This window comes from Bufo gargarizans, chromosome 7, assembly GCF_014858855.1.
Source record: "Bufo gargarizans isolate SCDJY-AF-19 chromosome 7, ASM1485885v1, whole genome shotgun sequence".
Lineage (NCBI taxonomy): Eukaryota > Metazoa > Chordata > Amphibia > Anura > Bufonidae > Bufo > Bufo gargarizans.
This window is the reverse complement of record NC_058086.1, coordinates 189560383-189585428: the sequence shown is the minus strand read 5'-3', so window position 1 is coordinate 189585428 and position 25046 is coordinate 189560383. Positions and strand designations below refer to the sequence as shown.

At 44.4% G+C, this 25046-nt stretch overlaps 1 protein-coding gene across 1 annotated transcript in view; it reads left to right on the top strand.

The window, feature by feature from the left end:
* Positions 1-25046, top strand: part of CFAP20DC (CFAP20 domain containing) — a 327497-nt gene that overhangs the window by 137408 nt on the left and 165043 nt on the right. The window contains exons 9-10 of the mRNA XM_044301885.1: positions 12961-13097; positions 15967-16147. Of these exons, the coding sequence (XP_044157820.1) occupies positions 12961-13097; positions 15967-16147 (318 nt within the window). The remainder of the gene's footprint in view (positions 1-12960; positions 13098-15966; positions 16148-25046) is intronic.

Here is a 25046-nt window from a genome sequence, read left to right as displayed (position 1 = left end):
TGGAATGCCTCCTTAAAGGGGCTATCCCATGATTAATGTAAAAAATGAAAATCAGACATCATATAGTACATGACAATCTCTTTCTAATAAAGCTAGAACCAGCCCTGTACCTCACATGGATCCAGAGATCTCCCCATTCATTGCTCTGCTAGATTTATATCAAGCTGACAGTTCAATGGGAGTGTCTTCTCTGCTGCAGTTCAGGGGGCGTGTCCATGCTCTCCCTATCACAGCTCAGGGGGGCGTGTCCATGCTCTCCCTATCACAGCTCAGGGGGCATGTCCATGCTCTCCCTATCACAGCTCAGGGGGCGTGTCCATGCTCTCACTATCACAGCTCAGGGGGCGTGTCCATGCTCTCCCTATCACAGCTCAGGGGGCGTGTCCATTCTCTCCCTATCACAGCTCAGGAGGCAGTTGACGGATGAAACTGAGCATGTGCGGCCATCTCAGTGGGCAGGACAAAGAAATAAGATTAAAAAAACTAAATAGCAGGTGGCGCCTATACAGATAGATTTCATTGAATAACTCAGTGGTTATACAAAAATTTTATTCCATGCAATTACAAAATATTCAGATCCAGGTGCTGGCTTGAAAACTGTAGAATATGATTCATCTGAAAACCCCTTTAAATATTAGGCCTGCAACCGTTCCGTAATCCGGTTGCCCTCGTCGGGACCAGCAGTCTAATCTGACGGATTCTCTTCGGGCGAGGATTGCGCATACGCCGATAGAAAACTCAGCATAGACTGAAATCTACTTTTAGCTCTCAGGGTTTGTCACTTTCTAGCGGCAAGATATTGAGTTGGCAACTGCCATATATCAGAATAACGGCTTTTTCTGGCAGCGTGCGTTGTGATAAAGGAGAGATTTTACAGACAGGGTGTGGGTACCGGAGATGAAGTATAATGCCTGTCAGGACAGACTCGCTGTGCCGGCTGTTGTCACCGTGATTGAATATATGTGCTCGGTCTACAGAGTTATCACATGACGTGTTATAAATACAAGCTGCTAAGAGTCACTCCGAGAGAACGCTCTGCGCTTACAGCGCTCCTGTCCCCTAGACTTTTCCATCGCAGCACACATGAAGGAGCTCAAAGCAATCGCTCTGTTCTATTTATTACTTCTAGAATATATGGCTCCCGCAATCATTACCTGGCGGGCCTCTTCCGCTCTCCCCGGCCTGACATATATGTCAGAATAGACTGCTGCGCTTAAAATATGTCGCAGGATTTGAATGAATTTTTACATTTTATTAGCTCTTATGAAAGTTTCTTAATGAGCTTTATTAAACATGCCCCCCAATCCCCGGGCCCCTCATATAGATGATACTTATCCCGCTCCTCAGCACCGGCGTCGCTCCTGATCCCCCCCACGGCCGCCGCTGCATCTCCCCGTCGCGTGGATCAAAACATCCGGCGATCGGGGAGGTATCTGCCAATAGCAGCCCGCAATGGGGACGAGCCTCCATAGCATCACAGTTGACGCTAGGACGGCTCGCCTCCGTCGCAGTCTGCTATTGGCTGCTCCCCCCGTCGTCAGATGTTTTGATCCACGCGACGTGGAGATGCAGGGACGGCCATACGGGGATCAGGAGCGACGCAGGTGCCGGGGAGCGAGATAAATATCATCTATATGAGGGGCCCCAGGCATTAGAGGGGGCATATTTTACACGTTGGATATCCCCTTTAGGGTCCGTTCACACATCCGCAATTCTGTTCCGCATTTTGCGGAATGGAATTGCAGGCCTATTCATTTCTATGGGGCCGCACGATGTACGGCACGGATCGGGAATTGCGGATCTGCACTTCCGGGTCCGCAATTCCGTTCCCGAAAAAAATAGAACATGTCCTATTCTTGTCCGCGGACAAGAATAGGCATTTTATATTAAGTGCCGGTGATGTGCGGTCCGCAAAATACGGAGCGCACACTGCCGGTGTCCGTGTTTTGCGGATCCACGGATCCGTGGATCCGCAAAATACACACGAACGTGTAAATGGACCCTTGAGGCCACCAGCTACCATTTCCAGGTTTCCATTTCTATCAAACTGATAAAAAGCCTATTAATGGGGTATTCACACGCAGTTTGGTGGCCAGCAAATGGATTTCTGCAATCCCCATATAAATGGAATAGTCGCCGAAGTTGCTGCGATAAATCTGCCGTGTGTGAATTCATCCCGTCACACAGCCTTCTTAGGTTCTTGAATATCCTTTTTTTTATTTAAAACTGCATAACTATTTATATTTTCTATTTAAAGAGGACCCATCATGGCTCCTGACATGTCTGTTTTAATAACTACTTGCATTCCCCATAGAATAACTATTTGCAAGCATCTGTTCTTATGACTTTGTGTTGTGCTATTCCTCTATCATTCCTACTAGAAGTTATGAGTGAATTGCTAGCAGTCTGCAGTAAGGGTACAGAGGGGTGTTACCAGTTAGGGGGGATGTACCTGCCCAGACTCACTCTATTCAATCAGTGCTGTCATTTTCAGACTGTGCAGACACCCCCCCAACTGGTTATCTCCCCTCTGTACCCTTACTGCAGACTGCTAGCCATTCATTCATAACTTCTAGCAGGAATAATATAGGAATGGCACAACATAGAGTCATAAGAATAGATGCTCCAGAAATGTTATTACATGGGGGATGCATGAAGCTATTAAAACAGGCCTGTCAGGAGCGGTGACAGGTCCTCTTTAAAGAGGTTGTCATGTGCAATTCAATGTTTTAGATACGGGGTGGAATGGTGTGAGAAGCATTACTTACCACTGGTCAGACCATTACCCTACTGTCACTGCTCTCCACTTCCTGGTCCCAGGTAAACACATAGAAAATGAAAAGAGAGCCCCCCCTCAGCCAGTCACTGGATTGGCAGCAGTCTGCAGTAATGGTCCATATGGGTGTTACAAGTTGGGGGGCGTGTCCCTGCACAGTCTGACACTATCAAACCAGTGCTGCCAGTGTCAGACTGTGCAGGGACATCTCCCGTCTTGTAACACCCAGTTAGACCTGTTAGTGCAGACTTCTGATGTTGCAGACGGCTCCCGGGAGAGGGATAGCAGAGGATGGGAGTGGTAGTGGTTCTGCGGATGGTAGTAGTACTCACAGGGGCAATTCTCCCTTGGGCTGTGCAGTAACTGGAGGGCGCACCCTTTCTTCTCTCAGAACATACTCTGGTCTTGGGGCTTCTGCTCTGGGGTGCTCTTGATGTTAAGTGTGGCAGGGTGCAAGGCAAGAGTAAGGATGATGGAAGAGTCAGTAACCAGGCCATATTAATAAATACGTCTGCTGAATGGGAGTAGTAGTACACCTCACAGTAACAAAACACTGTTCCAAATAGATCACAGTGGAATCCTTCCAGCAGCAATGGTGGAGGTTATAGTACCCCTTCTGTCTGTGTCCCTATAGTCTCTCTGCAGAACCTTAGGCATGCGATGAGGTTCCTTGTAAATGTTTCTGTAATTCCCGGGCTGAGGGGTGCAAATATAACACACGTCTGGCCAAACTGCTTCAAGGTGTGGCAGGGGGAGCTCGCAATGTTCCCTCACAGCAGCAAAGTCTCTGTCCATAAACGTGCACAATACCTTGCTGACTGACTCCAATGCACGGCCTTGTAGATTCTGGACCTTCTGATTTTTCTTTCTCTCTGAAGCACTTTTGGTGATGAAGTTGTTGTATTGGCTGTAGATTGTCTCCGAGATAAAGACAATGAGCTCTGAGCTTGGAGCTAGCTGTGAGGAGCTTGCACAAGTAAGTCCTCTCTCTTCTTCAGCTAGGCTTTCACTACCCGCTAACCAGGGGGCGAACCCAGATCCATCTTCTAACAACCTAAGGGGATAATTAAAGTCGTTAACTCTAAACAATCCATACAGTGTAGTGATGAGTGAACCAGTTCATCCTGCTATGGAGGAACCTGGTTCGTTCATCTACATAGCTCATATTCATTTCAATCTCTATCTCCGTATGAGCAATAGAATGTATTGCCTCCAGTGAGGCTCTTTCAATGTGGCCGCTGTTAACGCGAGACTTCTATAGTCTCGTTACTGTGAATAGCGGTGCATTCGTTAATGTATTGCATAATGATTCCGAACTCAGATTTGTTAATGATTATGGAAAACTCCACAAATCCAAGTTCCGATTCGTTATGTAATTCATTAATGCATGTAGCCGCAACTCACAGTAACGGCGCATGCACGAGGCTACGGAAGTCTTGCGTTAACGCGGCCATATTGAAAGAGCCTCATCAGAGGCAATACATTCGAATGCTCGTGCAGAGATAGGGATCGCAATGAATACGAGTTATGTAGATGGACGAACCGGGTTTGTCCAAAGCAGGCCGAACCAGTTCGCTCATCACTAATACAGTACAATACTATTAGGTGTAGAAATACGGTAAATCACAGCATTTCACTTAGCAACATAGCATTACTAACAATTAGGCTTTAAAGTGACCCTGTTCTGGGGTACTGCACTGGCAATTCATTCATAAACGTCTACAGGGTACAAGAGAAACAGCATCTTGCACGGGATTGCTTGTCCCATAGACTGGAATAGAATACTATTGCAGTCTATGGATTCTGAAAGGCCGCCTGAGCAGCCATTCCTCAGGTACAGCTTTTGAGGCAGTTATCTATGACAGTGGGAACCTTCAAAAATCCCCAGGCTCTCATGGCAAACCAATTGGAGCCCCGCAATTTTGCTCTGGGGGCTCCAATCAGAGGACCGTGTATGGAACCATTCATTTCAATGGGTCCCCCCAAAAAACAGAAGTTACTCCGTGTGCATTCTGTTTCTGTATGTCCGTTCCGCAAAAAAATAGAACATGTCCTATTATTGTCCGCATTACGGGGCCAGCTGTTCCGTTACGCAAAATACGGAATGCACACAAACATCATCCGTTATTTGCGGACCGCAAAATACATACGGTCGTGTGCATGAACCCTAAGTTCATTGTGGTTTTCGGAAGGGCTTTAATATGACAATGTGGGCCTTGGACCAGGAAAGGTTGCACACTCGTGGTCTAAATAATGTAGAAAATAATACCGCCATACAGTTAATACGTTTTATAGTCACAATTCTCAAATACCAGTCCGTCTGTGGCACTTCCTGCACAATGGGCAGCTGATGCCCCTAAGGCCAGCTATGGCATCGTGGGTAAAGTACAGTATGTTTTTATCTATGCGATGGAACAGGAACTTAAACACTATAAAAACTTTCGTGCCTCGGTTCCCACGGCTTTGCCCACATCACAGCTTCCTATTTGTAGTAAATCGTTCCTGTCATGTAAATAATAATGTTACCATTGCACTGATTTCCAATCCCCATGTTATTGCGGCTGCTTCTTGATCAGGTAAGATTTGCAACATTTCATATTCCTTCCTCTAATTGAACAGAGTCGGAGCTTGTTATTTAATAGAAGAGTTCAAGTCGCTAATGACAGCATGTATTGCTCCACTGAGTTTGCATCAAAACCAGTCATTTACTTTAAAATTACAAGCTCGAAAATGTATTTATTTCCTTCCCCCTAATGTTAGAGATTCATGATCATCATTTTAATTAAAGAAGTTTTGGAATTCACTTCAAACACCACAAGTTTTCTTAGTTTGGAGATTAATCGAGAAGCAGAAAGACGTCTGTTTTTTCCCCTCTAAATGTTATGCATTAAATGGCGCCTGTCACCTGCGTACCGTGAAAGCGTTTTTTCTCCATCAGACTGCAGATTCCGCTGTCAATGTACCAGGAAGTAAAGACATCAACAACGCTACTTTTCTATATATCAGGCCGTTTCCATGAAAATGCCCACACAGATCACAAGAAATTCATGATGTTCAGACTTTTCAATTTCCTCTGGTGCATCTGCTTGAAAAGTGAAAGGCTCCATAAATATGGTATTTTTGCAAATTATACATTTCATTTCAATAGATTGATAAATTCCCCCCCCCCCCCCCCCCCCCCCAAAGATTTTTGTGCTGGGCCAGCTCAAAACTGCTAAAAACAGACAAAACTGTATTTTTCTTCTTAGGGTACCTACATAACAGCACTTTTACATGGTGCCTGCCAAAGTACCCTATACACAGTGCCTACATAGACAGTGCCCACCCGAGAGTACCCTATACGCAGTGCCTACATAGACAGTGCCCACCCGAGAGTACCCTATACGCAGTGCCTACATAGACAGTGCCCACTAGAAAGTACCCTATATACAGTGGCTACATAGATAGTGCCCACTAGAGAGTACCCTATACGCAGTGCCTACATAGACAGTGTCTGCTAGAAAGTACGCTATAGACCAGGGATGGCCAACCTGAGGCTCTCGAGCTGTTGCAAAACTACAACTCCCAGCATGCCCACACTGCCTACAGCTATTAGCCTACGGCAGGGCATGGTAGGAGTTGTAGTTTTACGGCAGCTGGAGAGCCACAGGTTGGCCATCCCTGCTATACACAGTGCCTACATAGATAGTGCCTGCCAGAAAGTACCCTATACACAGTGCCTACATAGATAGTGCCTGCCAGAAAGTACCCTATACACAGCGCCTACATAGACAGTGCCTGCCAGAAAGTACGCTATACACAGTGCCTACATAGACAGTGCCCCCCAGACAGTACCCTATACACAGTGCCTACATAGACAGTGCCCACCAGAGAGTACCCCATACACAGTGCCTACATAAACAGTGCCCACCAGACAGTACTCTATACACAGTGCCTACATAGACAGTGCTTGCTAGAGAGAACCCTATACACAGTGCCTACATAGAAAGTGCCCACCAGACAGTACCCTATACACAGTGCCTACATAGACAGTGCCCACCAGACAGTACCCTATACACAGTGCCTACATAGACAGTGCCCACCAGAGAGTACCCTATACACAGTGCCTACATAAACAGTGCCCGCCAGACAGTACTCTATACACAGTGCCTACATAGACAGTGCCCACCAGAGAGTACCCTATACACAGTGCCTACATAAACAGTGCCTACATAGACAGTGCTTGCTAGAGAGAACCCTATACACAGTGCCTACATAGACAGTGCCCACCAGACAGTACCCTATACACAGTGCCTACATAGACAGTGCCCACCAGACAGTACCCTATACACAGTGCCTACATAGACAGTGCCCACCAGAGAGTACCCTATACACAGTGCCTACATAAACAGTGCCCACCAGACAGTACTCTATACACAGTGCCTACATAGACAGTGCTTGCTAGAGAGAACCCTAAACACAGTGCCTACATAGACAGTGCCTACCAGAAAGTACTCTATACACAGTGCCTACATAAACAGTGCCCACCAGAGAGTACCCTATACGTAGTGCCTACATACAGTGGATATAAAAAGTCTACACACCCCTGTTAAAATGTCAGGTTTCTGTGATGTAGAAAAATGAGACAAAGATAAATCATTTCAGAACTTTTTCCACCTTTAATGTGACCTATAAACTGTACAACTCAATTGAAAAACAAACTGAAATCTTTTAGGTAGATGGAAGAAAAAATATAAAAATAAAATAATACGGTTGCATAAGTGTGCACACCCTTAAACTAATACTTTGTTAAAGCAACTTTTGATTTTATTACAACACTCAGTCTTTTTGGGTATGAGTCTATCAGCATGGCACATTTTTACTTGGCAAGATTTGCCCACTATTCTTTGCAAAGACACTCCAAATCTGTCAGATTGTGAGGGCATCTCCTGGGCACAGCCCTCTTCAGATCACCCCACAGATTTTCAATCAGATTCAGGTCTGGGTCATTCCAAAACTTTCATCTTCTTCTGGTGAAGCCATTCCTTTGTTGATTTGGATGTATGCTTTGGGTCGTTGTCATACTGAAAGATGAAGTTCCTCTTCATGTTCAGCTTTCTAGCAGAAGCCTGAAGGTTTTGTGCCAATATTGACTGGTATTTGGAACTGTTCATAATTCCCTCTAGCTTAACTAAGGCCCCAGTTCCAGCTGTAGAAAAACAGCCCCAAATCATGATGCTGCCACCAACATGCTTCACTGTGGGGATGGGGTTCTTTTGGTGATGTGCAGTGTTGTTTTTGCACCAAACATATCTTTTGGAATTATGGCCAAAAAGTTCAACCTTGGTTTAATCAGACTGTAACACCTTTTCCCACATGCTTTTGGGAGACTTCAGATATGTTTTTGCAAAATGTAGCCTGGCTTGGATGTTTTTCTTTGTAAGAAAAGGCTTTTGTCTTGCCACTCTACCCCATAGCCCAGAAATATGAAGAATACGGGAGATTGTTGTCACATGTACCACACAGCCAGTACTTGCCAGATATTCCTGTAGCTCCTTTAATGTTGCTGTAGGCCTCTTGGTAGCCTCCCAGACCAGTTTTCTTCTCGTCTTTTCATCAATTTTGGAGGGACGTCCAGTTCTTGGTAATGTCACTGTTGTGCCATATTTTCTCCACTTGATGATGACTGTCTTCACTGTGTTCCATGGTATATCTAATGCCTTGGAAACTCTTTTGTCCCCTTCTCCTGACTTATACCTTTTAACAATGAGATCCCTCTGATGCTTTGGAAGTCTCTGTGGACCATGGCTTTTGCTGTGGGATGCGACCAAGAAAACTTTAGGAAAGACCAACTAGAGCAGCTGAACTTTATTTGGGGTTAATCAGAGGCACTTTAAATGATGGCCGGTGTATGCTGACTCCTATTTAACATGATTTTGAATGTGATTGCTTAATTCTGAACACAGCTACATCCCCAGTTATAAGAGGGTGTGCACACTTATGCAACCACATTATTTTAGTTGTTTTTTTCTTCCCTCCACCTAAAAGATTTCAGCTTGTTTTTCAATCGAGTTGTACAGTTTATAGGTCACATTAAAGGTGGAAAAAGTTCTGAAATGATTTATCTTTGTCTAATTTTTTTACATCACAGAAACCTGACATTTTAACAGGGGTGTGTAGACTTTTTATATCCACTGTAGATAGTGCTTGCCGGAGACTACTGTATACACAGTTCTTACATAGTGCCTGCCAGAAAGTATTCTACAAACAATGTCTGCATAGACAATGCCCACCGAAAAGTACCCTATACACAGTGCCTACCAGAGAGTACCGTAGGCAAAATGCCTACTTGATGTCTGCCAGAGTACCCGATACACAGTGTCCAACAGATAGTGCCCTGTACACAGTGCCTGCCAGAAAGAACGCTATGCACAATGCCTACATAGACAGTGCTTGCCAGAGAGTACCCTACATACAGTGTCTACATAGAGGGTGCACACCAGAAGGTACCCTATACACTGCCTACATGGAAAATGCCCACCAGAAAGTACGTTATGCACAGTGCCTACATATACAGTGTCTGCCAGAGAGTATCCTGTACGAAGTGCCCACATAGATAGTGCTTACCAGAAAGTACCCTATAGACAGTGTCTACTTAGACCAGGTCTGACATAAAGTACCCTATGGACAGTCTCCACTAAAAAGTACCTTATACACAATGCCTACACTGATAGTACCTGCCAGACAGAACCCTCTGCACAGTGCTTACTTGGGCATTGCCTACCAGAAAATACCCTATAGACAGTGTTCACATGAACATCATGGACACTGCTCACCACAAAGTACCCCATTCACAGTATCTACATAGACATTGCCTGCCCGAGAGTACCTTCTGCACAATGTCTACATTGATAGTGCCTACCAAACAGTCTGCCTACCTGAAAAGGTGTAGATTTCAGATTCCGGCATATGGAGCTGTCGATATATGACAAAAGTATTAAGAGGTGAGCGCCTCTTAATAATTCTGCTGCCTCTAACTTCATTGCATACTAGATGAAGACTGGAATTAGAAACCCCAGACTTAAATTAATCATAGAGCACAATAGCCTAATTATATATAGAAAAATTCTCAGATTTTAACACCTGCTTTCTACATCCAGACATCAGAGCAGCAACCTGACATCTCAGTATGAAACTAAAAGTAAGATACTCTGCAGATGGGCCAACATTTAACCCTATAGGGAAAAAAAACTTTTTATAAAGATAAATCGTAAAAATTATGTTTTTTAGCCCAAAATGAGTAAAATTCAATCATAAAAAGAAAATCCAGAAGGTTGTCGTAGTCTTATTAAAGGGAGTCTGTCAGCACATTTACCCCTTTTTAACAGTTCCCATAGCGCTGTAGCCGCAACACAGATGATTAAAACGGTACCTTTATATGCTTTGGTGGACTTGTAAAACTGCCAAAAACGAACTTTGATGCATATGTAAATAAGGGGTCGCAAGTGCCCAGGGCGGAGTCCACAGCGTTGGAGCCCAGGCAGCTCTGCCTCTTCGGCTCTTATCCCCGCCCAGCCTCTTTCTCTGCCCGCCCATCTGTTTTCTCTCCCCCTCAGCGAGATCCCGCGCCTACGCGCTGACTTCCTTGGTCGGGGCATGCGCATAAGCTACTGCTATGCCGTGCCAGCAATGGGCATCGCAGTGCGCATGCCCCGGCCAAGTAAGTCATCGCGCAGGTGCGGGATCTCGCTGAGGGGGAGAGAAAACAGATGGGCGGGCAGAGGAAGAGGCTGGGTGGGGATAAGAGCCGAAGAGGCAGAGCTGCCTGGGCTCCAACGCGGTGGACTCCGCCCTGGGCACTTGCGACCCCTCATTTACATATGCATCAAAGTTCGTTTTTGGCAGTTTTACAAGTCCACCAAAGCATATAAAGGTACCGTTTTAATCATCTGTGTTGCGGCTACAGCGCTATGGGAACTGTTAAAAAGGGGTAAATTTGCTGATAGACTCCCTTTAAAGCCAAGTTCTCCATTTTAGGTTCATAACAAAATATCTATTGTATACATATCTATATAGTTTAGGTATAGTAGCTCTTTGAATAATGTTCATCTTTGAAGGAAAAGGAAAACATTGGGAATTATATCACATGAGCGCAGTAATCATTTATTATTATACTATTGTTGCTTTGCTTCGGTTTTTCTTTTTGTAGCCATTGTGTGTTCTATGTAACAAAGCATAAATGATAGTAATGGAGTGTAAGGTTTGATGATTGCAGAAATATCTCTGTTTTCATATCTGAAAATACAAGATTCAATTGCAGATTGCCTTCTCCTACAATGTGTAAACGATATTCAAATTGATTATTGGTATAGATCTGTCTTGTTCAGGTTTTTACCTATTGTGTAGAGGGATATGCGCTTCATACAGCTGCTGCATATAGAAAGTGCAAAGTGAAGAGAAGATCTAGACAAAGAACCTTTATAACTTTATCTTCTGAATGATCACTGCCAGAAGATTACATGCTACTACTATTCATAAAATGTGCAGTTTTTATATTTTCTGTTTTGTTTCTTTTTTGCTATTTGCCACTAAAAATGCAACTTTCTACAGAGTCTTGATTTGAACATTTCCTTATGTAAAGTCTGTGCAATTTCTTCACCTAGCCGGTTGCTTACTGTTTCTGATGCAGATCTGATAGCACGCAGCATGGCTCCTGGTTGTTGCAACTCTGTTTTCCACCTTTATTTTTTTTTTGTGTTAGCGATAGCAGCAAGGAGGGGGAGGAGGTTGTTCACAACAGATCAGAGTATAGAGAGGGGAAAACAGTCAAAGAGTGGGAAGATCACACAGTCTGTAGGTTTAGATAGAGATGAAAGCAGTAATGGTGGTTTGCAGGAGGGGGGTGAATCACACAAAATGTGTATCAGTTTTTATAGAAAGCATATTCTGCTTTGGGGGGCACACAGTTCTCAGCTTCAGTGTCCAGCAGCACAGTCTGACGGTCACGTACACTACACACAGGGGGGAGGATAGTGACCACTGCACTTCACCCTCACCCCTGGCCCTGCCTACTTGCCTCACGAGTCCTAATGACAGGGGATAACTAGACGGCAGTCCCTAACTTAGGATACGTGCTGGGAAGACAGACAAGACAAATAACGGAACGTGAACAGACCGGGTCAATACCTAGGGAGCTACTCAGTACTAAGGAATGAGCAGAGAATAGTCAGGAAAAGCCGAGGTCAAATACCAGGATAGAAACGAAGTACAACAGGAGTCCGCAAAGAATCGTCAGGTGGAAGCAGGGGTCAGGATACCAGGACGGATGCGCAGTACAGGAGGAGCAGGCAAAGGATCGTCAGGGAACAGGATCAGGTGAGTATTCAGTAGTCCAACAAAATGCCAGGAACCTAGAATTAACAGGCAACCTGTGGCCAGCAGGCTGTCTGTATTTATAGTGGGGAGTGAGGGTCATGTGACGTGGCCAGCGTCACATGACCAACAGACCGACCAGTCTAGCACCGAGTGATCAGCTCGGCGCTCAAGGCAGACCTAGGAGCAGGGAGCCTCCCAGCTAGCAAAGCCGCCCTGGGAACGAGCTCAAACACAGATCCTCGCTTCCAAAGCTAAGCAGCAGGTCTTCGGCCGATGGGAGATCAAGCGCGCCTTCGGCACCCCGTTACACACAGGGGACAATAGACCCCCCAGGGGCTGTAGCTTTTTTTATTCTGCATTTTTTGTAATAAATACGGAAAAATATGAACCTAAATGTGGCAAAACCCCAAAACAAAGCCAACAAGTGTGTACATACCCTTACATCGTCTGAAATGCTAATAAAAAACAATGGGGCACATTTATTAAGAACTGCGTTTTAGACGCCGGTCTTAATAAAGCCCCATAGCTGGTGGAGGATCTGCCGAAGTTATGAAGAGTCGCCAGCCTCTCAATAACTTCGGCACATCCAGCGCCAGTTCTAAATGTAAGACAGCTTCCGCGCTATCTTACAGTTAGATCATTTTCTAAGTCTGAAACAGGAGTAGAAAATGATAAATGAGACGGGCCCCTTCCCTGCCCGCACCATGACCACAATTTTAAAGCAGGGAGAACCCCCCCCCCCCCCCATGTCTCTTTTTCATTATGGTTTATACCTGAACGAGTTCTTTCTAGTTTAACATAATATAACAACACCTGTTCTGCTCTGGCAGATCTGCTCACAAACAGAGGACAAGGCAACTCTCGAGACATTAGAAAGGGAGATAAGTCTCATATTGCATTTGGATCTAAAGTTTCCGGACCTCCTCCAGCCACCTCAAGAAAAACCAGTGGCAGATCTTCAGGAGAGGTGAGAAGCTATGTCGTTGCAAATTATTAAAGTGTCAAATAAATGTTATATTTGTGCAGCTTATGTGCAGTTTGATATAGCTTATGGAAATACCGTATATACATTTTTTTTAACCTACATATTTACAGTGTTTTCTTAGATGTAGTTTTCTCTATGTTATTCTATTATAATTAGATGCTCAGCTATTCTGCCAGCGTCATGTTATAGAGCAGGGGGATCTGAGCAGATATTCTTGTGGGAAACCATTTAGTATAACCATCCATTTAAATCCCTGCTCTTTCAATGATTAGGAGTCATGTGGGCTGTGTGACTGTGCCCACAGCTATAGCTGTCAGTCACTGAGCAGGAACCACATTACTAAACATCTTGGTCTATTTTCTTATTGTTAACATTATCAACATAGGATTGAAATTGAATCCTTTGCCCCTTGAAGGTTGCCTTTAAAGGGAACCTGTCACCGGGATTTTGTGTATAGAGCTGAGGACATGGGTTGCTAGATGGCCGCTAGCACATCCGCAGTATCCAGTCCCCATAGCTCTGTGTGCTTTTATTGTGTAAAAAAAACTATTTGATACATATGCAAATTAACCTGAGATGAGTCCTGTACGTGAGATGAGTCAGGGACAGGACTCATCTCAGGTTAATTTGCATATGTATCAAATCAGTTTTTTTTACACAATAAAGGCACACAGAGCTATGGGGACTGGGTATTGCAGATGTGCTAGCGGCCATCTAGCAACCCATGTCCTCAGCTCTATACACAAAATCCCGGTGACAGGTTCCCTTTAAGACCTCATGCACACGGGCGTTGGGGGCGGTCGTGGCCATATTACGGCCCGCAAACGGCGAGTCGGCAATCTACGGCCGTGTGCACCCCGCATCACAGATGCGGACCCATTCACTTGAATGGGTCTGCAATTCCGGAGATGCGGAACGGAGTCACGGAACGGAACACCGGAAGCACTACGGAGTGCTTCCGTGGTGTTTCTTTCTGTTGTTCCGCATCGCAAATATATATGACATGTCATATTTTTTTGCGGTGCAGACAGACCACGGACCCATTCAAGTTGAATCTGTCCGGCCCGCTGCACGGATGTTGCCAGTGCATTGGGAACCACAATTGCCTGAGGCTAATTGTTCTGATGTACTCTGCATAGTCACCATGGCACATGCATGATATACAGTCATGTGAAAAAATTAGGACACCCTTTGAAAGCATGTGGTTTTTTGTAACATTTTTAATAAAAGGTTATTTCATCTCCGTTTCAACAATACAGAGAGATTAAAGTAATCCAACTAAACAAAGAAAACTGAAGAAAAGTCTTTTCAAGATCTTCTGTAAATGTCATTCTACAAAAATGCCTATTCTAACTGAGGAAAAAGATAGGACACCCTCACATGTATTCCCTCTTAAATTGGCTCAGATCTCACACAGGTATATCACACCAGGTGCACATAATTAGTAGATCGTTACTCTGCATGTTGAATGAGGCTTGCCCTATTTAAACCTCAGACATTTAGTTTGGTGTGCTCCTGACTGTTGAAGTGAGAGTGAGCACCATGGTGAGAGCAAAAGAGCTGTCAGAGGACTTCAGAAAAAAGATTGTAGCAGCCTATGAGTCTGGGAAGGGATTTAAAAAGATCTCAAAAGATTTTGAAATCAGCCATTCCACTGTCCGGAAGATAGTCTACAAGTGGAGGGCTTTCAAAACAACTGCCAACATGCCCAGGACTGGTCGCCCCAGCAAGTTCACCCCAAGAGCAGACCGCAAGATGCTAAAAGAGGTCTCCAAAAACCCTAAAGTGTCATCTCGAGAACTACAGCAGGCTCTGGCTACTGTTGATGTAGAAGTACATGCCTCTACAATCAGAAAGAGACTGTACAAGTTTAACTTGCATGGGAGGTGTGCAAGGAGGAAACCTTTGCTTTCCAAGAGAAACATCGAGGCCAGACTGACATTTGCCAGAGATAAAGTTGACAAAGACCAGGACTTCTGGAATAATGTTCTTTGGACAGATGAGTCCAAAATTGAATTATTTGGACACAACAGCAGAGGACATGTTTGGCGTAAACCAAACACAGCATTCCAAGAAAAGAACCTCATACCAACTGTGAAGCATGGAGGTGGAAGTGTCATGGTTTGGGGCTGCTTTGCTGCAGCAGGACCTGGTCAGCTCACCATCATAGAATCCACGATGAATTCTACTGTGTATCAGAAGGTGCTTGAAGAACATGTGAGACCATCAGTTAGAAAATTAAAGCTGAAGCGGAACTGGACCATGCAACATGACAATGACCCAAAACATACTAGTAAATCAACCAAAGATTGGCTGAAAAAGAAGAAATGGAGAGTCCTGGAATGGCCAAGTCAAAGTCCAGATTTGAATCCCATTGAGATGCTGTGGGGTGACTTGAAAAGGGCTGTACGTGCAAGAAACCCCTCAAACATCTCACAGCTGAAAAAGTTCTGCATTGAGGAGTGGGGTAAAATTTCCTCAGACCGATGTCGAAGACTGGTAGATGGCTACAAGAACCGTCTCACTGCAGTTATTTCAGCCAAAGGAGGTAACACTCGCTATTAGGGGCAAGGGTGTCCTATCTTTTTCCTCAGTTAGAATAGGCATTTTTGTAGAATGACATTTACAGAAGATCTTGAAAAGACTTTTCTTCAGTTTTCTTTGTTTAGTCGGATTACTTTAATCTCTCTGTATTGTTGAAACGGAGATGAAATAACCTTTTATTAAAAATGTTACAAAAAACCACATGCTTTCAAAGGGTGTCCTAATTTTTTCACATGACTGTATGTTATGAATAGGTTTTATCAGTTTCGTACTTGCATTCATTTCACAGTTTTTATGCTTCACTCAGTCAACAAGGTCTACAAGTAGACATGACAAGTCCTTGCAACAGATGACTCAGGAGAAAGGAACCACTACCGTGGGGCATATGGCAGACGTAAGGATGTTGTCCCCCACACTTTCCCATCCTTTAGACCAGAGGAATAAAGAGAACATACAACATGCAAAAAAAAAGGAGCCGCTATCCCGAGGTAACTCACTTGTAACATATAGATACTATATGGCCAGCTACTATAGAGGGCCAGCCGTGTGTTGTAGACCATTGCTTTATACCTTATATGATCCTGAAGCTCACTGTCATATTAGTCCTAGTAACACTAATCGTCATTTGCTGCAATGTTCCTTCTCTACATTATACATTTACCATATGCAGGTTGTCAGTGACATCTGAAGACTATTGCCCGTGTGCATTCCGCATCACGGATGCGGACACATTCACTTCAGTGGGTCTGCAAATCCAGAGATGCGGAACGGAAGCACGTAACGGAACACTACAGAAGCACTAGGGAGTGCTATCTGGGGTTCCATTCCTTGCCTCCGCACCACAAAAAGAACATGCCTTTATCTTTTTGCGGAAAGGAGGGATCGTGGACCCATTCAAGTGAATGGGTCCACCATCCCCATGCGGCTGGGCAATTTGCGGTCCACAGCACAGGCACGGGCTTCACACGGTCGTGTGAACGAGCCCTTATGCAGTATAATCAGGGTCAAAATAAAATAAGGAGCCCTAGGCAGCAAACAAGCAACAATGCCACACGCCACGTGTTTTTGTGCAGATCCCCCCCCCCCCCCCCGTGATGCTAGCATGCAAAATCTGCTACAGATCATCCTAATTTATCTTTTCTGAAAATATACAGATGGAAATAAATTACCTAAACTGTAACAGACAGTGGGTGTGGACTCACTGTACCAACTAACCTGTTTGACTTTGTTTTTCTTACAGTCCCTTGGTTTTCACCCTTTAAATCTTATACAGTGATCTGTTTTTTGCTGCAGGGGGGCCACTGGGCCACTATATGTTGACATAGTCCTGGTGTGGTCGGCGACTTACCTACGGGGGTGCAAGGCACAGATGGGTCAGGCAATTTTCGTGCTCAGGAAACAGGCCAAGGTCAGGACAGGTAGAGTTCAAACATATCTGAGAAAGAAGTCCGAGATCAGGACAGGCAGCAATAAAGCAGTATGGGAAACAGGCTTAGGTCAGTACAGGCACTGGAGAATAAGAGTTGGCTGTCAAGCAGAAGTTTGGTACACGGCAGTCAGACAGAATAATGCACCATCACTGGTTAAGTAGAGACTAGGAACCTAAAGCTCATGCACACTCCCACAGGGGAAGGTGCTTTAAATACCCAGGAGTGGCCAGCCATAGGCTGGTGAAGGATTTGGATGTGCCTGGACTGATGCATTAAGAGGCCAAGAATGAGCACTCATACCCTATAGGACAGTCCCGCAAGCCTACGCAGGGAACGCAGGCCACAGCCTGCAGATGACACACTAGATGCCAACAGCTGGGACTGTCTCTAGCTCGGAGGGGAGGGCTAACGGACCTGGACTGCTGACTGACTGAGAGAGCCAGCAGAGTGAGTAGCACAGTGCCCATAAAGAGGAGTGTGGAAGCGGCAGGCATGAGCCAGCACAACATAAACCTTCAAATAAACAGGGCGTAGCTGCATATTAAGCTTTAATAAACTGTACTCAGGGCCGCCATCAGGGGGGTACAGCCAATACCCAAGTAAGGGGCCCAGACCCTGGGGGGGGCCCGGCCAGTTCCAATTAAAAAATAATAATAAAAAGAAAAAAAAAAAATTTTTATTTCCCCCCCCCCCCCTCCCATTTGTCAGTGACTTGAGTTGAACTTTATTGCATCGCTAGAGAGGGGAAATTGATTATTCCTTTAGTGATGTCTGGTTCATGAACGAATCGTTCATTTGAATGGATTCAGTTCACTGAACCGGAGGAGTCGATTCCTCTGACTGAGCCGATCCGAGTGAAACAGCTCAGTCTGACCTAGCACACAATGCAGAGCCGCTGGCAGCAAGGAGGGGAGGGGCTCGGGAGGAGTGTAATCTGATCCTAGAGCGGAAGCTGCTTCTGCCAGCCCCGCCCCTCCCCGCCCACCAACCAATCAGAGCTGAGGCAAGGCAAGCACTAGCAGCTCTGAGTCTGAGTCACACACAGTACAGGGAGTCTAAGAATCGAATGAGTCACAGGTTAAAAGAATCTAAAGATCCGACTGCAAGCAGCGTTTTGGTGTCTGCCCCCAGAGCGGAATGGAGGCGGAACGGAGCCAAACGGATGCATTCTGAACGGATCCTTATCCATTCTGAATGCATTGGAGCTGAACTGATCCGTTTTGGGCCGCTTGTGAGATCCCTGAAACAGATCTCACAGGCGGACCCAGAAACAGCAGTGTGAAAGTAGCCTATGCCGCATACTGAGCTAAGCTATTTCAAAGGCTCCAAATTATTTATTTTCATATTGATCCTTATGTTGTCTTTGCTCAGGGGTAAAATGCAAAGCTGTTTTCTGGATTATCCCACAGGGCCAGGATCCTCCATCACTTATTGTTATTAACCCCTCCCTTGCCAGCCCACCCAGCCCTATTTAGCTTTGGGTACTGCTTTGAAAAAAATGTTTAGGCCATGAAGGGGTTAATTAAGTGTTGGAGGGGGTGGGGGGTGTTATTGTGCATATTGTGTTTGGGATTTATTTAATAAGTTTGACCAGTTGGGTTTGAGAGTGGTTGAGTCCCCCATAACAGTGTGTCATCCACAGATCCCCCATAACAGTGTGTCATCCACAGATCCCCATAACAGTGTCGTCATCCACAGATCCTACATAAAAGTGTGTCATCAACAGATCCCCCATAACAGCGTCCTCCACAGATCCCCCATAACAGTGTGTCATCCACAGATCCCCCATAACAGCGTCCTCCACAGATCCCCATAACAGTGTTCGTCATCCACAGATTCCTCATAACAGTGTGTCATCCACAGATCCCCATAACAGTGTGTCATCCACAGATCCCCCATAAAAGTGTCATCCACAGATCCCCCATAACAGTGTGTCATCCACAGATCCCCCATGAAAGTGTCATCCACAGATCCCCCATAACAGTGTGTCATCCACAGATCCCCCATAACAGTGTGTCATCCACAGATCCCCCATGAAAGTGTCATCCACAGATCCCCTATAACAGTGTGTCATCCACAGATCCCCCGTAACAGTGTCATCCACAGATCCCCATAACAGTGTTCGTCATCCACAGATTCCTCATAACAGTGTGTCATCGACAGATCCCCATAACAATGTGTCATCCACAGATCCCCATAACAATGTGTCAGCCACAGATTCCCCATAACAGTGTGTCATCCACAGATCCCCCATAACAGTGTTCATTATCCACAGATCCCCCATAACAGTATTCGTTATCCACAGATCCCCCATAACAGTGTGTCATCCACAGATCCTACATAAAAGTGTGTCATCCACAGATTCCCCATAACAATGTGTCATCCACAGATCCCCCATAACAGTGTGTCATCCACAGATCCCCCATAACAGTGTGTTATCCACAGATCCCCCATAACAGTGTGTCATCCACAGATTCCTCATAACAGTGTCATCCACAGATTCCCCCCATAACAGTGTGTCATCCACAGATCCCCCATAACAGTGTCATCCACAGATTCCCCCCATAACAGTAAGTCATCCACAGATTCCCCCCATAACAGTGTGTCATCCACAGATCCCCCATAACAGTGTCATCCACAGATTCCCCCCATAACAGTATCATCCACAGATTCCCCCCATAACAGTGTGTCATCCACAGATTCCCCCCATAACAGTACGTCATCCACAGATTCCCCCCATAACAGTAAGTCATCCACAGATCCCCCCATAACACTGTAACAGTAAACCTTGTGCTTTTAAGGTGTTTTTTTCTTAAATGTGCCAGGGGACGATTGCTAGGGCAGATTAGAACAGGTAGTGTAGTTAGTGTTAGTGTGGGGTCCTGCTTAAAAGAGTCTACCTTGTCGTGGTAGCAGGCTTCATATTATTTGGTCAAAAATTAATTCCTTACTGAAATCGCTGATTATCACTTTTTACTGTCTTTGTAGTTGTAAAAAAAATAATGAAATTGGGGGTATGTCCTTGGGGGTGGAGGGGAGGTGGAGTCAGGACGGATTCTAAAGGGGCGGGGTAGGAGGGGGGGCCCAGGCCTTGAGCTGTGTAAGGGGCCCCAAAATTTCTGATGGCAGGCCTGACTGTACTTGTTAGATGGTGTGAGGGTAGACTGCCAGAGGTAAATGTAAATGGAGAGGCTGCTGCTCATGTAAAAGTACCATGGCTCCTTCAGACATCTGATTGGTGGCACTCCTGAAAACAGGACCTGCACCGATCTGATATCAGTGATCCTGGAAAAGTCTTCAATATTTCTTTATAGTGGTCAGAGCTGTTCAGGGAAAATTCGATTTGCCGCAAAGCCGAATTTCCTTGTCCTTCGTGGTAGCGAATTGATTTTCCCTGAAATGGTGTAAAAAAATTAATAAAAAAAATAATACTTCATCCATTTGCTCGCAACAGGCCGTCTGTCGCCATCTTGATTCATGATCTCGCATGATATCCTGTGGGTGGTGACGTATGATGTCACCAAGTTGGCCGACGTGATGACGTCATCACGGGCCGCATAAGATTTCACGGCAAATCTTTAATCAAGATGGCGCCGGCCCTTCGCAAGCCAATGGATGAGGTAGGAGTTTTTCATTTTACACTGTATTATGACTTTCAGATGTAACGATCAGCTATGAATGCAACATCTGAGGGGTACAATGATGAGGAGTGGTTCAATCGCCACTCCCTGCATTGCTCTAACTACTTACAAAGAAATGCGCTTCATAATAAAGTAATTCATGACAAAGCAAATTTTTTGTAAAATCGAATTTTTGAAGAATTCACACATCTCTAAACAAGACATATAGCCTAGGGCATAACTGTCTGATCAATGGGACTGCTAGGACCGCCAGCATTCACAAAAACAGAGCTCCTGGAGTCTCCTATGAGAAAGGGGTGGTGATCACACATGCATACCACTGCTGCATAAGAGAGTCCATGTGCTCTGTTTTCATGATCTAGAAGGGTCCCTGTGGTTTCACCCCCCCCCCAGTGATCAGACACTTATCCCCTATAGATAAGGGATAAGTGTTGTTATTGGAAAAACCCCATTAGTTATAAAACAGTCTGTTGTAAGCCCTCCTAGTAGACGCCACAAGCACTCAGAATTCTATTATTTAACTCTAAACTATGTTTATACAGGACATTTGAAACCCATACTACAAAAATGGACCCCTGGCCACTTAAAAAAAAAAATATTAAAAACAAATCAGCACAGAATTATGGACTTAACTTTGGCATTGTGTTAAATGTGGACTTTTCATGAAGAGGCATATTAGCGTTATGGCTCATGCCACTCACTTATCCAGTGTTTGCATGTGTCTTTGTATGTGTAGCGGCATACTGCTGCATGTGGTTTTTGTTTGCTTTTATATTGCAGCCGTGGTGGCCTATGCTTTGCTTCATATTGTTTGGACGTGCTGGTCTTTGTTTTTTGCATTGTATATTTTGGGGAGGTGCTTCCTCCATTTGGACCTTGCACTCCCGCCCATCTGCCCAGGGCTTTTAATCTAGCTGGATTCTTCATTGCCTTGGATTTTGTAGGCTTAGGCCCAGGAGAGACAAGTCTAATAGTGTAGGTACCATCTGTTGGAAGCCACCTTGTCGCTGGTAGATGGGCCCAACACAATTTTGATCAAAAAAGCACTTTTTATATAGTGAGTAGTGTTGAGTAAGCATGCTTGGCCGAGCTGCTGTTCGGCTCGAGCATCGCTATGCTCGGCACATCCGACTGCTCAGCCGAATACTGCGGGTGCTCGAGTACAATTTAATGCAATGGAAGTCAATGGGAGACCCAAGCATTAAAGAGAGGATGTCTGGTTCACAAAAAAAGGTTAGAAATTGATGTAAACCCCATCAAAATGGTTTGGAACCAGCATTAAGAGGATAGCTGGATGGATCTTGGACTCCTATTATCTACGACATGCAATAGACAATCACACAAAGGCTATATGCCAAAAGCCAGGTATGTGCAAGCCATCAATCTATCCATGAGACAGATGACAGGCTGAGTCAGCATACCTTACAATGGCAGCCTTGTGCACTATGAGACATTCCAAACCAGCTCTCATCTGACCAGAGCCAGTAAGCCTCAAAGTTACTTCAGATCTGTTGGATGGCTCGGGTGGACCTGCGCACCTAGATCAATATCATTAGGGTGACTAAAAGTTTTCTGATTGTCCTAACATAATATTTAATAACCTTTCTATACAGTTTTGTCATGTAAAAACTCATTTGTATAAACATGGGCATATGGGAAAGACATGCAAATGAGCAGAATCTGCCTTGTTTTTCAGCTGAAAAACCATTTGCATGGAAAATTTGCGATCTGCACTGCACATGAACAGCGCCATCTACTGGTTTCATAGTCTTATGACAAGACTATTAGACTATGAGTCTTATGACAAAACTATTAGTGTAGCCTTTTGCATGGAAAATTTGCAATAAAAATTCTCGATTAGAATATCCGCGATCTACACTACTCATGAACAGCGCCATCTATTGGTTTCATAGTCTTATGACAAGACTATTAGTCTTGTCATAGGACTATGAAACCAACAATTGGTGCTGTTCATGGCTCATGAACAGCACCATCTATTGGTTTCATAGTCTTATGACAAGACTATTAGACTATGAGTCTTATGACAAAACTATTAGTGTAGCCTTTTGCATGGAAAATTCGCAATAAAAAATCGCGATTAGAATATTCGCGATCTACACAACTCATGAACAGCGCCATATATTGGTTTCATAGTCTTATGACAAGACTAATAGTCTTGTTATAAGACTATGAAACCAATAGATGGTGCTGTTCATGAGTAGTGTAGATCGCAAATTTTCCATGCAAATGGTTTTTCAGTTGAAAAAGAAGGCAGATTCTTCTCATTTGCATGTCTTTCCCATATGCTCATGTTGTTACATGATAAAACTGTATAGAAAGGTTATTGAATATTATATTAGGACAATCAGAAAACTTTTTGTCACCCTAATGATATTGATCTAGGTGCACAGGTCCCCCCGAGCCATCCAACAGATCTGAAGTAACTTTGAGGCTTACTGTCTCTCAGTCAGATGAGAGCTGGTTTGGAATGTCTCATAGTGCACAAGGCTGCCATTGTAAGGTATGCTGACTAAGCCTGTTATCTGTCTCATAGATAGATTGATGGCTTGCACATACCTGGCTTTTGGCATATAGTCTTTGTGTGGTTGGCTATAGTATGTTGTAGATAATAGGAGTCCAAGATGCATCCAGCTATCCTCTTAATGCTGTTTCCAAACCATTTTGATGGGGTTGCCATCAATTTCTATCCTTTTTTTGTGAACCACACACCCTCTTCTCTTCCGAGCAGGGTGGGGGGGGGCCTGGGGTTCTCCATTTGACTTTCATTGTGCGCGGATGCTCGGTAGAACACACAAGCACTTTGGTGCTCGATCAACAATAATAGTGGGTGTAGCAATGGTGCGGTTTGGATTTGTCCATTTTTCCGTTGTTTGCATTTGCGGTTTTCTGCTGCATTTGGTGCTTTTGCATGCATCTGTGCTTTGTTTCATATTGTTTGGAGGTGCTGGTTTAACTTTGTGTTGTTTTTTTTTGCATTTAGTTATCTTTGTCTTTTGATATATTAACCTATATTATTGTGTAAATAACAAGAAGCTCTATTATCTATAAATGCATTCCTACTAAGGAGGTTTCGAACAATTTTTGAGTACAGATTATAACATATAGTAAAAGTGGAATTTTTTTATATCATACTCTCTGCTCAAACAAAGTAAGCGATCATTTAACTTTGGTGCTTGAGGCATTAAGTTAAAGTGAGCTACAGTATCAATATCGACAACCTCACACTTTAAAGGATAATACTACAGATCAGACCTGCTTAACGACGCTAAGCCCTGAGGCACCTCTTGGGTAAAATGAACAAATGCAACTGGGTACTGTATGCCTCAGGCTTATCACTGTTTTAACACACAAGGTCCCATGTGGGAACTGCCACTGCAAAATTGTGATGCTGCAAAACATCTCTAATAGGTAATCTTAAAAAGTCGTAGTTCTAGGGGCACAGCTTCAGTGCTACAGCAGGTTTACATCATTTGGACATTTATTATTAAATTAATTAAATGCACAGTAATCTGATTGTAATTCAGACTGCTCAATGATTCACAGACAATTAAATATAGAAATATTTGTGCCGTCTTTTCTGTCTTTTTTTTTTTTTTTTTTTTTCCATATTTTATTAATTTATAATACAAAAAATCATATCCATATTACAATTATAATATTATAAAATCCTTCAGTCCGTACATTTGTGATCTACAACATCATCAAAAATAATTTCATACAAGTATCCAAGCTTATAGAAACAGCAAGAATACAAATGGAGATCTCACTTGCTGGGGGAGAAGCGGGATACGTCCGCCATCCACAGCCTAATAAGGCAAAGCAAACACATAAAGCATCCCTCTTGGCATATTGCTGTCTATACAGGGGAAAAAGTCCGGGGCCCGCAGCCCGGGCGGCCACCGGGGAGCGAGCGCGCACCCCGCGCACTCTCCCCCGAACATGGGTAGGAAAATTGACAGGATTGACAACCATGTAACCATTCATACGAGCTCACATTAACCGTACGTAGCGGGCCTACTGCAATCTTTGATTGCAAGCATTCCATAAAACAAGTATGGGGGGTCCAGCAGTCTTCTATCGCAATGAAAAAAGAACCTCTTACATATTTTACTGCCTCGTCCCCATATAGTTAAATTAAGAGTTTAATGCCCGACTTAACCGTACCTCACATGTATCCACCTTAGTGTCTCATATATAAAGGGACACAACTCGAGTATCACTCGGTGATCACCGGTGTTTAGGGAAAATGTAAACATGAACACTACCCAAAAACCGGCTCTGTCCCGCTGAGAGAA